Below are 14265 nucleotides of genomic sequence, written 5' to 3' on the forward strand. Positions count from 1 at the left end.
TAAAGAACCCTCTCCTTGATGGAACAGGTGCCACCACGCTGAACCCACTCAAATGTTAATCGACTCACTTAAAGAGACTTGTCCCCATAAAACTCACAGTCCTTCTTATCTGAACCTTTCTGTTTGGGCTTCTCCTGTTTATCTCAACGGAGGTTCTGTCACCTCTCTCGCCCAGAGAGCTCTTGTGCAAGCTGTGCGTGTTGTAAATGAACATACAGCTCACAGGTTGAGCTGTAGCTGGTGTAACTAACTAGCACAGCTCAACTGTCCAATTGTAGATTCCACTGAGAGATTCACAACTTGTAGTTTGTGCTGTGTCTATTAGTTACACAAGCCATCCAGTCGGGAAACAGAAATGGTACCGTGTGCCTCCTGTCGCCAGCCACCTGCTTCTAGATTGTGAATGTTACAAATAACTTTCAGTCAATGATATATTTTATATTAATCAAAAGTAAAAGCAAACCACCAAGGGACCTACGCTGAGTAACTGCAGGCACCTGTTGCTATAATCCTTGTTCTTTGCCGCCGCATCCCCTTCTTGCTGTTTGCTGTCTCCACTCATTGAATCATCTGAAATGGTAAGCTCTTCGGGGTGGGACTGGGTCTTCCTCTTTGGTTTGTAAAGTGTCTGGCACTCTTCTGAATGCTGAAAAATACACAATGTGAAATGTTCTCTTGAGGTGGGATTCCTCACTGTACACAGTACCAATGTAAGGCCTAAGCATCGCTTATATGCACGTGGGATTTCTGTGGTGCACTTGGCTAGCCCCTGCACAGAGGTGGAGCCCTCCGTTGTGTATACCAGAGCTGAAACATCACATTTCTCGAGCATTTGTGCTCATAATGCTGGAGTGTTTGCAGAAAGGGAGCACAGAAAAGAATGCTGAAGAGATCAGCTGCTTTTGCTGCTTATACCTCACCCTTCAGTTTGGGGAGCAGTTTCCTTAGAGATTGTTTTAGTTTGCCCCCGTTAAAGCTTAGTGCAAAAAGTGCCAGACACGAGTAAGAAGAGATAGCGAGAGCTGCTACTGGCAGTACAGGCTCCTGAGCAGTACAAGGACACCCAGCAAACGGTTAAAACAGAGATGAGGGCTGTTCAGACTGTAAGTCAATCTCAAGCATCAATATCAATCAGTTCCCAAGGAGTCTCGGAGATGCATTTTACATTAACTCCAAAGAAATATACTCCATATACTCACTTTCCATATAGGGGAAAGTGAGCCCTGACTCCATTTCAGATGTCACGAAGTTACAGCACAAATGTATACAATAAATAAATAACACTTCTATGCCCTTTCCTACCCCTTCCATAGCACTTTGCAGATTCTAATGAGTTTAATCTCGCAACTCCCTGGGGAGGTGATTAATATCATTCTCCCCATTATTCTGATGGGGAAACTGAGGCACAGAGAGGGGAAATGATTTTCTCACAACCGCACAGTGAAGCGGAGCTGGGACTAGAACCCAGGAGTCCTGCATACATCTACAACTTAACTGCATCCTTCTTCCCTAAACGTTATCTCAGCGTGACACAGTGTGCAATGATAATGTTGTACTACACAAAGATGCTGTGTCTTGATTTTAAACAGCTCAGTGTTGGAGAGGAAAGCTCAAGACTTATGGCCTCTCATTCCAAACCCTCACTGAGGACCATTTCAGAGCCATGATGCTGAGCAGCTCCAGATCAGGGCTTTATGTCTCCAATGCCCTTCTCTAATTTCACACCAGTTTAACTGGGTCTCTATAATGGCAGGATTTTTAAAAAAAATTACCAAAAAAGCAACACACAAATCCAATTAACCTTCGATTAAGGTTCCAGAATCGATGCTATTCTTTTGGCCTGAGGAGGTAATATTGAGCCCTGAGAAATGAGCTGCACAACGACCTTTACTTTTAATGAGATCAATTGAAGTTAGTGTCGCCATCTCTTAAAATAATTAGCAAATATTACAGATGAATTAGGGCAAACAGCTAGTATCTGCTCCTGATCTAAAGAGACAGGAACAAATGGAGGAGAGACAGGAAAGGACACTGCCCTATCAGCCAGCACCCCCGGGATCCTTCAGTGACAGGCAATGAGTTCAGCTCACCAATGCGCACATCACAGGTTCTATAAGCATGTCCAGATCTGTACTCAAGCCACGGCAGGATGGAAGGATGCAGTAAGAATCTGCACTCACCTGAATCTTCAGCTGATTCCCAAGACAGGGAGAGTGAAAGTAATCTGGTTCTCTGGATCTTGTTGATTTCCCCCAGTGTTACTGTAGGGTTACACCTGAGCAATGCAACTGTGCAAACTGGCTTGCTAATGTAGAGTTGCTCTGAAACTCAGAGTGCACGTGCTGTTTTATTATTGACAGGTTTCTTACGAACATTAGACTGTGCACAATGGTATGCTGTTCCAGGGTTAACTCGCTTGTGATGGGCTATGTAGTGTTTTGTTTTTATAGGGTTTTTTCCTGATGAAGGCTCAGCTGGACACACTGGCTTGTTATTGCAGGTTTGCACATGACTCAGACTTTAAGGTCAGAAGGGACCATTATGATAGTCTAGTCTGACCTCCTGCACAATGCAGACCACAGAATCTCACCCACCCACTCCTGTAACAAACCCCTAACCTATGTCTGAGTTATTGAAGTCCTCAAATTGTGGTTTGAAAACCTCAAGGTGCCGAAAATCCTCCAGCAAGTGACCAGTGCCCCATGCTGCAGAGGAAGGTGAAAAACATCCAGGGCCTCTGCCAAGCTGCCCTGGAGGAAAATTCCTCCCCTACCCCAAATATGGCGATCAGCTAAACCCTGAGCATGTGGGCAAGACTCACCAGCCAGACACCCAGGAAAGAATTCTCTGTAGTAACTCAGATCCCAACCCATCTAACATCCCATCACAGACCATTGGGCATATTTACCTGCTAATAATCAAAGATCAATTAATTGCCAAAATTAGGCTATCCCATCATACCATCCTCTCCATAAACTTATCACTCTTAATCTTGAAGCCAGATATGTCTTTCGCCCCCACTGCTTCACCTGGAAGGCTGTGCTCAGCCATTGTTGTTGTAGAGTAGCTTGTGACTTCTAGGAATGGTGATTTGTTGTTGTGTGTTTGCTCATGTGTTCTAGGGTTATTGCCATATCATGTATGCTGAGAGAAGATCATAAACTTAGCAAATGCAAGGGGATAAAAGTCAAAGTCTGGCATGTATCTATTGCTAGAGTGTGTCATAGCCTGCAACAGCATGTTCCTCCATGATGCGCTGAACAGCAGGCTCTACAGATCTGGTTCCTCCACCTCCCACCTGCTGATCTCTTCAGCTAGACTCCTCTCAGTGACCCACCCCTCTCCCACGTGAAGTGGCAAGGTCATGTTGAAACTGTGTTCTTTGCACAGCAGGGGGCTGTAGTGATATCACATATTATTGTGGTGGCATCGTGCTGTTTGTATTGTGCCATGGTGATGCTACTGCCAGCATGTTCCAATGCAATATGGGCACCTGAATTGAATTGGATTTATTCGGTAACACGTCCTGCAAATGCCTCTTGAACAGCACAGGACAAAGCCATTGGGATAGGGGCAAATCTTGCACCCATCTGATTTATCAGACCCAGCTCCCTCTGCTGACAAGCATATGAATTTTTCCCTTATATTCATCTAGACTAGTCCCTTTCTTAGTTACAGCCTATTCCTCCTAGTTACACCCTTTATATCCCCTGAGGCTATGCATACAGTACGACTTTTGTCAGTATAACTTATGTCGCTTGGGGGTGTGAGGAAAATAGCCTCCGGATCACCATAAGTTACACCAAGAGAAGCGCTGGTGTGGACAGTGTTATGTCGGCAGGAGAGCTTCGTCTGCCAACATAGTTACTGCCACTCGTTGGGGGTGGTTTAATTATGTCAATGGGAGAAATCTCTCCCATCGGTGTAGAGTGGCTACATGAGAGATCTTACAGCAGTGTAGCTGCATCGGTACAGCTGTGCCTCTGTAAGCTCACTAGGGTTGACCTGGCCTCAGTAGCTCTTCTCCTTCCTCAGTGTTCACGCCCATCAGATGTTTGTAGACTGTTATCATATCCCTTCTCTTTCATCCCGTAGCCAAGCTAGACATCGTTAGCTCTGTTAATCTTTCCTCCGAAGTGTATCTCTCCTGCCCCCTAATCATTTACCCTGCTGTTCGCTGAACTCCTTCCAGTTTGTCTACATCTTTCTGTTAATAAGGTGCCCAGAAGCGAATGCAGGATTCCAGGCATGGCCACATTATAATTATTTATTATTGCATTATTGTATCACAGCAACATCTAAACACCCTGGTGCTGCTTGGGGCCTCACTATGCTGGATGCTGTGACCTCTCTGTGTCATGATGCCATGCCTGGGCTGTGCTTCCATAGATCACGGCAAACTCCTGTCTAATTTGTTGTCCACCATCACCCCTAAGGTTGGTCTCTCTCAGCCTCACTACTTGCCAGATTTCTCTCTCCCAGTGAGTAGCTGGTTCTCAGGGGCTATTTTCCCATACCTGTTAGCTGCCTTCTTCCAAGGTGAATCTCATTTTATTCCGTCATGGTGTCACGTATCAGAGGGGTAGCCCTGTTAGTCTGGATCTGTAAAAGCAGCAAAGAGTCCTGCGGCACCTTATAGACTAACAGACGTATTGGAGCATCAGCTTTCGTGGGTGCATGATGCATCCAATGAAGTGGGTATTCACCCATGAAAGCTCACGCTCCACCACGTCTGTTAGTCTATAAGGTACCACAGGACTCTTTGCTGATTTTATTCCCTGTTATATACCTGGCTGCTGGGTCAGTGTGGAAGGGATAAGGTCAGCAGTGATAAGGGTGGGACACCTTAGCCAGGGCCAGCAGCACTGGAGTGTCTGAGGGGGTAGATTGCAGCTTCCTCCAATTAATTTTCCAAGTGGTGGGTTTTTGTTTTATTTTTTAAAGAATTATATGCAGTGAATTGATCATGAGTATTCCAGAATCAAGTTCTGTTGCGTAGTGGTGGTTGGTCAGGTAAATCTTATGCTGTTGTTTATGTTCCCTGAGTGGATGAGCATTCAAGCACTCCTGGCACAGACTGTGACGCTCTGGGACTCCCTTTCTGTGAATGATCGATCATGCCAGTAAAGCGTGGTCATGGGGATGTTGGTGGAAAGTGAGCAAAAAAGAGACAGCTATGGCCAAACGAGTGAATTCCCTTTGAAATTCCTGCCACTTTCACTGGAAGTAGTTTGCATTAATAGGCGCAGACTCACAGTCACGTGCGTATGCTTATTGAACAGCACGCACATGGACATGCAGCACATGCTCCCCATGATGGACATGCGTGCACAGACACATTACATACACTCTCCTATCACTTGCTTCAAAGCCCATGGAGATTCCTGTTCTAGGGTCTAGCTGTAGCAAGGCCTCCATTCAACTAGCTGGGTGAGCTGAGGCCCAGGTGCCTGCTCCCCTGAGCGTGCAGGGCAGGAAGAGGGGTGATGTGCTATGCAGTTACCAGCTCAGCTGGTCTGACACTCCAGCTGGACATTCTGTCAGGGCAAAGACTTCTCTAGAGCAGGCTCAGGCCTGGTCCACACTACAGCGTTAAATCGATTTAAGCAGCGTTAAATTGATTTAACGCTGTACCCGTCCACACTACAAGGCACTTTAAATCGATTTTAAGGGCTCTTAAAATCAATTTCTGTACTCCTCCCCAACGAGAGGAGTAACCCTAAAATCGATATTGCTATATCGATTTAGGGTTAGTGTGGACGGAAATCGAAGTTATTGGTCTCATTCTTTTACTGAGCTACCCAGAGTGCACCGCTCCGGAAATCGATGGTAGCCTAGGACCATGGACGCACACCACCGAATTAATGTGCCCTAGTGTGGACGCGTAAAATCGATTTTATAAAACCAGTTTTATAAAACCGGTTTTAATAATTTCGATTTTATGCTGTAGTGTAGACGTGGCCTCAGGGAAAGGCTCTGATGTGCCACATTGGCTGCTCAGGGCTGCACTGAGGGGAGAAGGTAGAGGTGAGAGTTACAGGGACAGGAGGAGGGGCAGGGGGCTCTCCTGATGGAATCCTAATCTGCTCACATAGTAGGTCCTCATAGCACTTGAAGAGGAAGGCAGGGAATAGGACATGGGTGTTCAGGGTGGGAATTCACATGAGAGCAGCAGTCACTTGGTTGGGGCTCCTGCCCTTCTCACTTACACCCTCTTTCTGTCTCACTCCCTGCATTGTACTAGCACTTGGGTAGGAATTTGAGCCCTGGGCCCTGACCTATAGGGCTACCCAACTATTCCAGTTCTGGGCCCTCGTGCACAGCTTTGCCAATGTCTGTCAATCCTGACCTGCAGTAACCCTGGCTATTCCAAGCCTCCAAAATCTACAAAGTTTAGTCTGAGACAGCGAAATTCAGTTCACTTTGGACCCAAGACTGAATTTGAACCCAGCTGTCCTGAATTGAAAAGCTGATGCTGTAATCTGAGGTGAAGCCGGATCCATTCCAGCTGGTCTGTGAACCCAGTGTAAATTCTTTCCCATCATCTAAATGAATTAACAGATTAAGAAGGACTTTCCGTGCTGTCCTTCCCTGATCTTTGTGCAGTTATTAGCTGGCTCTTTTAAGACACCACAGCACATTGCACTTTGATCCCACCAGCTTTTATAAGCTAAGCAGGTTTGATCTGGATCAGTGCTTGGATCACTTTTAAGTATCACCTAGTTGTTGTGTTGGTGATTCAGGTGGTGCTTTCTTCCTTCAATCAATCTGGTAATAATGCCCCCATGTGATGTTAGGGGTCAGCACTGGCCCCACTTCCTTAGCATGGTGATAGGGAAGCTGTGCAGCTGAAGATGTTGTCGATTCCTGACCACTGGGAGTCATTCAGGCACTTTCCATAGGAATTGGGGTCTTAATTAATTCCAAAGTCCAGTTTGAGTAGCATTCTGATCCTCCAATGTCATCCTGCAGAGGCAACAAAATATGGGGATCTTCGTTTCCTGTCCTAATGTAACAGTGCACAGCGTAGCTCTGTGATTGGCAAACAGCTGCCTCATCCCATCCCAGAGGTGGATGCATTTCAGTGGTTGGCAAAGTGATCCCTGCAAAGCACTGTGTGATGTTTATTTGCGCAGAAGTGTTTGGCATTTGATTCCTTGTTGCCCCTTTTTTGGGATCCCCTTCCAGTGGGGCTGCCTGCAGTGAGGGGGTTTAGCATGCTGGTTACACTGCATTGAGCAGGGGGAGTGGTAGGAATCCTTTATAATGATTGTCTTTTAATTGCCTGTTTGGTGTCCTGCTGGGGGGCTCTTCGGAATGGGAGAGCTGTGAGGCTAGGGCTGGGGTATGTGTTACTGAGGGCTGCACGAGTGCACTGGGGGGCCTGGCGCTGCTCCTGCCTCAGCGTGACACTGGGCTTGGGGGCTGTTTACTTACTCACATGAGGCTTTTAACTGTGATAAAATCACCCTGCGATAAGGCAGCCATAGCATGGGGGGGACATGGCCGTGACAGGATGATTTAAACAGCCTCTTGCTGTTGCTTCATCTTCCCAGACATCATAAATCAAATTAGCACCAGACTGAGGAGGGGGTGAGAGGAGGACTGAGCAATGTAGGGAGGGAGACACTCCCTTTATAGAAACCAGCCACAGTCTCTCCCAAGTAGACCCCACACAGAGCAACAGATGCTGCCCTGTCTGCCTCAGATGTGCACCCTGGATTGCCCCATCCATCCCCAGACAGATGCTCCTCCCCTGTGTCTGTCCCTTGATGCCCACTTCTGCCCTGACAGATGCCCCAGTCAGACACGATCCACCATGGCTGCTCCAACACATACCTCCTCATCTGCTCCTGTGTCTTTCCTCTCCACTAATGGGTGCCCCTGTTTCACCCAGGTGGATGCCAGCCTTTGTGCCAATTCCCTCCAGTTATGCGATAGACAAACACTTCACACGTGTCCCCAAACCCCCTCCATGTTTGCCCCATGGATGGACACTCCCATATTTTTGAATGCCCCAGGCCATCATACCCGAGGGTATGTGCCAGCTCCTCCTCTTCCTGTAATCATCAGACCCCAGGGTACATGCCAGGAGCTGGCTCCTCACTGCTCCCTGTAGTCATCAGTTCCTGGCATACATGATGCGGGCAGACTCTCCCCTCCCTGTAGTTGTTAGACCGTGGAGTAGCTGGTAGCCCTGTCCCGTGCTGTGACTGCCTCCTGTCTCCTTTCAGATCTCTCGCAATCTGGGGAAGCTGTACAGTGAAATGATCTTTGTGAATGGTTTCGTACACTGTGACCCGCACCCGGGCAACGTGCTCGTGAGGAAGTGCCCAGCCACCGGCAAGGCCCACATTATACTGCTGGACCATGGGCTCTATCAGGTATGTGAGTATGAGGGTGCTGGGAGCCAGCAGGCTGATGCTGTGCACTGTCTTTGGGGAGGTGTCACTCATGCCTGTGTGCTTCAGGCCTGAAAAGAGCTGAGAGCCTCCTATCTCACCCAGCCAGTCATAGCCCTGGTGAATTAAAGAGGGACCCCAGGCTTGCAGATCTCCCTTGTGGATTTTTCCTGTAGCGCCTACCACCCTTGAATAGGATTTTATGCCTGGAAGCTTGAAATATCAGACACGGAGGTGGTTAAAGGCGCCTGCTGGTTGGGATAAGTTGTCCCCTCCCTGCCCTGGTGCTGTTGATTGATTTCCTTTGGGGGACATGGCCCTCCCTCCCCAGGTCCTGACAGAGAAGTTTCGCTTGGACTATTGCCGGCTCTGGCAGTCCCTGATCAAGGCTGATATGAAGAGGGTGCAGAAATACAGCCGACGGCTAGGAGCAGGTGACCTGTACCCACTCTTCGCATGCATGCTCACCGCCAGGTCCTGGGACTCTGTCAACAGGGGCATCGACCGGTCACCGGTCACAGCCAATGAGGTACAGCCTGTTTGCGCTCCTGTGGTGTCTTTCTCCATTACAATCACCTAGTTAATTGACATCAATATTAATGGCTGCCCTTGCAGGCCTATTGAGAGGCTGCATTGAGAGCTGGACTAAAGGTGCCTGAAATCCCTTTGCTATGCACTTTTAACGGCTGAATTTAGTCTCCTTGTCTCTCACACGCACTCATCACAGGTCAGTTAAATTTCCCATAAGATTTGGTTGGGTAAATAAATTAGCAGCTTTGGTAGAGGAAACCTTTGTAAATTAGCCCTTCTCTGAAAATTTTCCTGAGTGCAGCTGTGCAGGGAGCAGACTGAGCTGGGTAAGGGGCAGAGGAGACATCGAAGCTCAGTGGGGGAGGATAATACATATTAGTGTTAATTGCTAGTCATGTGAATGACCGTCAGCACTGATGCATACTCATCAAAAATCCTTGGAAACGACAGAGGTTGTTTGGTACAGGAGGTAAGTCAAGGCTGCTTAAGTGCAAATCCCATCAACCCAATCATGAAAAATCTAGAAAATCGCCAGTTAAATTCTTCCTCTTCCTTCTGTCCATGTGTCACGAGTCCTTCTATACTCATGTACATCTATCTACCACTCACAGCACCCACCTTCATCGCACTAATGAACAAATGGGCAACCATGTTGTTTGTAGAGGTAAGCAGGCAGGGGTATGGCAGTAACAGTGGGCCAGTGTTTGTGGGGGGAAGCATGTTGTCTCACATGGCTTATTTTAATGTGGGTGTAAGAAGCTTGTGTTATTGTAGTGGCAAAGTGTAGGGGGAGGGCAGAGGTAGAGGACAGAATGAGTTGGCTTTGTATTGCTTGGTAACTGGTGCCTGTGCAGATGTAATATGCGGGTAAGAATTCATAAAGAAGGGTTAAAATTGGCTGTTGTGAAATTTTGCGGTGGAAATTCCTCACTCTTTGTGGGTTGGTGCTTGATTTTTGTGGCCAGAGTTAAGGTTTGCTCTGGTGAGTCACAAATACCATAGAGCTCCCCTCTGGCATCGGCAGGTGAGTTTACATTTAAGGGGAAGGCAGCTCCTTTCTTTTGGTTTTGGGGTGAAACTGAGAGGTTAATAGCAGCAGCGAGAGCCAAACATTATGGAGGTAGGTACCATGTAACACACAGCTCTGATGATGCTTCTAAATCCTGTCTTGCAGTACCCTCTGCTTCTCCAGATCTGCTGGCACACCGGAGGCCTTATCTTGTGCACCATCTGCTATTCCAGACTTTGTCCTTGTCAGAAAACACCAGCTACAATGACATACTATGGTTGTTTTGTGATGGGGACAAATACTCTTACTTAGCACTAGACTGAGATGTATCAGACTTATTTAATTGTGATCTGTGTGGGATCCACATCCAAGGGGACTGGTAATGTAGTAAGCATGCTGGGGGAAGGGGGAATGAATAGTACTTATCCTGTGAAATGTGTATGCCCATTCCCATACCGGCTTTTTCCACTGAGCAGGGGTGCTCAACCCCTGCTCAGCCCCAGGCCCTGCCACACTCCACTCCTTCCCCCAAGGCCCCACCCCAGCCCTGCCTCTTCCCACCCCTGCTCTGCCCCGCCCCTTCTCTTCCTACCCAGTTCGACCTCCTCCCCTGGGCACGCCCTGTCCCCGCTCCTTCCCCTCCCCCCAGCTCCTCCTGCACGCTACGGAATAGCTGATCGCAGCGGGTGGGAGATGCTGGCAGGGAGGGGGAGGAGTTGATCGGAGAGCCACCGGAAGGTGGGAGGTGCTGGGGGAGAAGTGAGCAGCTGGCTGCAGGTGAGTGCTAAGCACCCACTAATTTTTTTCCATGGGCGCTACAGTCCTGGTGCCTATACCCACCATTCCACCAAATCAAATGTGGGACTTGCTCACCACCATGCCCCAAAACACCCATGTTTCTATCCAGGCTCTGAAGGGCTGACATTACCCCATTTCGAGGTTCAAGATTCTGCTTGCCATTTTAACTTGTTGCTAGGAAACCCAGTGAATATCCCGGCCCATGCTCAAATCCCCAGATTTTCCTAGAAGCAGAAGTTAAAAATACAACTGTAATAATCTCAAACACACAATTTTGTGATCTTTGAATTTCTGCTCTCTCTGGAACTGCCATCTCATGAGGTGTTGAGTCCTACAGACTGTCAACTGGCATAAGCACATGCCCTTATTGAATATGTTTCAAATTATCCAGTAACATTAAGCCTAAAAGGAAGGGTTTTTTGCAGGATAGTTAACCTGTGGAACTACTTGCTACATGATATAAACTAGGCAAATATAACTTAGATGGGGATGCTATAAGGTGGGTGCATAACTGGCTGGATAACCCTACTCAGAGAGTAGCTATTAATGATTCCCAATCCTACTGGAAAGGTATGACAAGTGGGGTTCTGCAGGCATCTGTTTTGGGACCGGCTCTGTTCAATATCTTCATCAATGACTTAGATATTGGCATAGAAAGTACGCTTATTAAGTTTGCAGATGATACCAAACTGGGAGGGATTGCAACTGCTTTGGAAGATAGGGTCATAATTCAAAATGATCTGGACAAACTGGAGAAATGGTGTGAGGTAAACAGGATGCAGTTTAATAAAGACAAATGCAAAGTGCTCCACTTAGGAAGGAACAATCAGTTTCACACATACAGAATGGGAAGAGACTGTCTAGGAAGGAGTACGGCAGAAAGGGATCTAGGGCAGTGGTCCCCAACCTTTTTTGTCTGGCAGATGCCAGACGAAGGACCGTGGTGGCGGTCGAGCATCCACCGAAATGCCGCCGATTTTCAGCGGCATTTCAGTGGATGCTTGACTGCCAGCCAGGATGCGGGCGCATTTATATGCCCCCATGGGTGCCATAGCACCCGCAGGTACATTAGGGACCCCTGATCTAGGGGTTATAGTGGACCACAAGCGAAATATGAGTCAACAGTGTGATGCTGTTGCATAAAAAGCAAATATGATTCTGAGATGCATTGCCAGGTGTGTTGTGAGCAAGACATGAGAAGTCATTCTTCCGCTCTACTCTGCACTGGTTAGGCCTCAGCTGGAGTATTGTGTCCAGTTCTGGGCACTGCTTTTGAAGAAAGATGTGGAGAAATTGGAGAGGGTCCAGAGAAGAGCAACAAGAATGATTAAAGGTCTAGAGAACATGATCTGTGAAGGAAGGCTGAAAGAATTGGGTTTGTTTAGTTTGGAAAAGAGAAGACTGAGAGAGGACATGATCGCAGTTTTCAGGTATCTAAAAGGATGTCATAAGGAGGAGGGAGAAAACTTGTTCACCTTAGCCTCTAAGGATAGAACAAGAAGCAATGGGCTTAAACTGCAGCAAGGGAGGTCTAGGCTGGACATTAGGAAAAAGTTCCTAACTGTCAGAGTGGTTAAACACTAGAATAAACTGCCTAGCGAGGTTGTGGAATCTCCATCTCTGGAAATATTTAAGAGTAGGTTAAATAAATGTCTATCGGGGATGGTCTAGACAGTATTTGGTCCTGCCATGAAGGCAGGGGACTGGACTCGATGACCTCTCGAGGTCCCTTCCAGTCCTAGAATCTAAGAATCTATGAGGCAAAGATGTTAAGAATAACAACAAAAAAAAGGATTAGATATTTTGAATAAGAGGGAATATCCTCTTCAGTGATGGTAGCTGGGATAAATTGATGAGAATCCTTATGCTTCAGGGCATAAATTGGGGTCAGGAAGGAATATCACCCCAGAGGATAATGTTAAACATTTAGGTGCACTGAGAGTTATTAAGCTGCCTTCTGAAGTATTTGATATTGGTCACTGTCAAAGACAGGGACACTAGATTAGATGAATCATTGGCTGAACAAAGCAGGAGCAGATACAGTACTGGATGAAGTACACAACTGGTCTGATCTGTTGGAGGTGCAAACCAGACATATGTGAACCATAGGCCTGTTATGGTTCTGAAAGTCTTATGTGCACAATAGAAGGGTCTCAAAGCCAGTACAGGGAAAATGTACAGCCTCAGTCAAACCCACTGAGGAGGAGAAATTATTTTATAACTGTCAGTTTCCCCTTCCCTGTCCAACCATAACCCTGATTCTGTGTAAGAATCTGTTTCTGGTGCATTCTGCATGTGACATGCTGGGTTCTGAACCCTTCAAATGCTCCACTGATCTTTTTCTGGTTCATGCCACAGCTGCTGGAGGATGCAGGGAAAGTCCATGTGTGTGATGATCCATTACACTGACCTAGATTCATTGGGATTCTTGTTGAGTGGGACTGACAGCTCTGGCAAGAGCCAGGAGAGTGTGGGCAGGCAGTGGACGTAGACTCCAAGGCCTCTGTTAACATCTCTCTCCTCTCTCCACACCCCTCTGCTCTGACGGTGCTCAGGACGTGGAGATCCGGACCAATGCTGCTGCTTACCTACCTCAGATCAGCCAGCTCCTCAACAATGTGCCCCGCCAGATGCTGCTGCTGCTGAAGACCAATGATTTGCTAAGGGGGATTGAGTCAGCCCTACACACACGGGCCAGTGCCAGCTCCTTCCTCAACATGTCTCGCTGCTGCATTAGAGCTGTCTCCACGTGAGTCCCTGTGTCTCTGAGACAGGAGCCCCAACCCCCACTGGGCCCCTCTTGTCTCTTGTCCCCTAGTGAGATTCTGCAGAGATGCCGGCTCTGGAACTTCTAAAACTGCCCTGTCTTACTTGAACCTTTTCCCTCGTTAGCATGTCTGTCAAGGCCCCGTCCCCTTTTTTCTTTCTCAATCTCATCCTCTTTCTCCCCCATCCTACCCACCACCCGGGTCTCCATAGGGAAGGAGCTCTCAGCAGGAATTTGGAGCCAGACAGAACTGGGAACAGGGTGGGAGCTGGAAACAGTGGGGATTTTGTACTAAATTTTTGATGCTGGGATCATAATTCCCCCCAGATCTGATTAATGTCCCCACTAGAAACAGCTGATGGAAAAAGAACCCAAACTTCACAGCTGCCTGTCTCACAGCATGGCCTTGTGGTTAGGGGGTGTGGCTCCTGGGTTCTATCCCTGGTTCTGACTTGACTTGCTCTTTGATTGGCGGCCAGTCACCTCATTTTTCTGTGCCTCAGTTTCCTCATCCGCCCAATAGGGATAACAATTCTGTATCTGCCTCATGAGGGCATCGTGAGGCTCCGTTAACTTGTGTTACTGGGGAGGGGTCCAGTACTAAGTTTATAAGAGCCAGGAGAGTCAGGAGTGCCCAGTTCTATTCCTGGCCCTGCCACTGACCTATTGTGTGACTTCGGGCAAATTGCTTAACTTCTCAGTGCTGCATGTTCCCCAGCGCTGTTGAGAGCCTTAGGCGAGAGGTCCTGGAGCAGTGC

At 47.7% G+C, this 14265-nt stretch overlaps 1 protein-coding gene across 4 annotated transcripts in view; it reads left to right on the forward strand.

Moving 5' to 3' along the window:
* ADCK1 (aarF domain containing kinase 1) overlaps positions 1-14265 on the forward strand; it is a 211326-nt gene that overhangs the window by 114055 nt on the left and 83006 nt on the right. For 2 of the 4 annotated variants that reach the window (XM_050953282.1, XM_050953281.1), the window contains 3 exons: positions 8235-8384; positions 8734-8931; positions 13296-13489. In XM_050953282.1, the coding sequence (XP_050809239.1) occupies positions 8235-8384; positions 8734-8931; positions 13296-13489 (542 nt within the window). Of the gene's footprint in view, positions 1-8234; positions 8385-8733; positions 12415-13295; positions 13490-14265 lie in introns of all 4 variants that reach the window. The other 2 variants (XR_007774436.1, XR_007774435.1) reach the window with 1 other exon arrangement.

The sequence above is a fragment of the Gopherus flavomarginatus genome, chromosome 5 (assembly GCF_025201925.1).
Source record: "Gopherus flavomarginatus isolate rGopFla2 chromosome 5, rGopFla2.mat.asm, whole genome shotgun sequence".
In the NCBI taxonomy this organism is placed as follows: domain Eukaryota; kingdom Metazoa; phylum Chordata; order Testudines; family Testudinidae; genus Gopherus; species Gopherus flavomarginatus.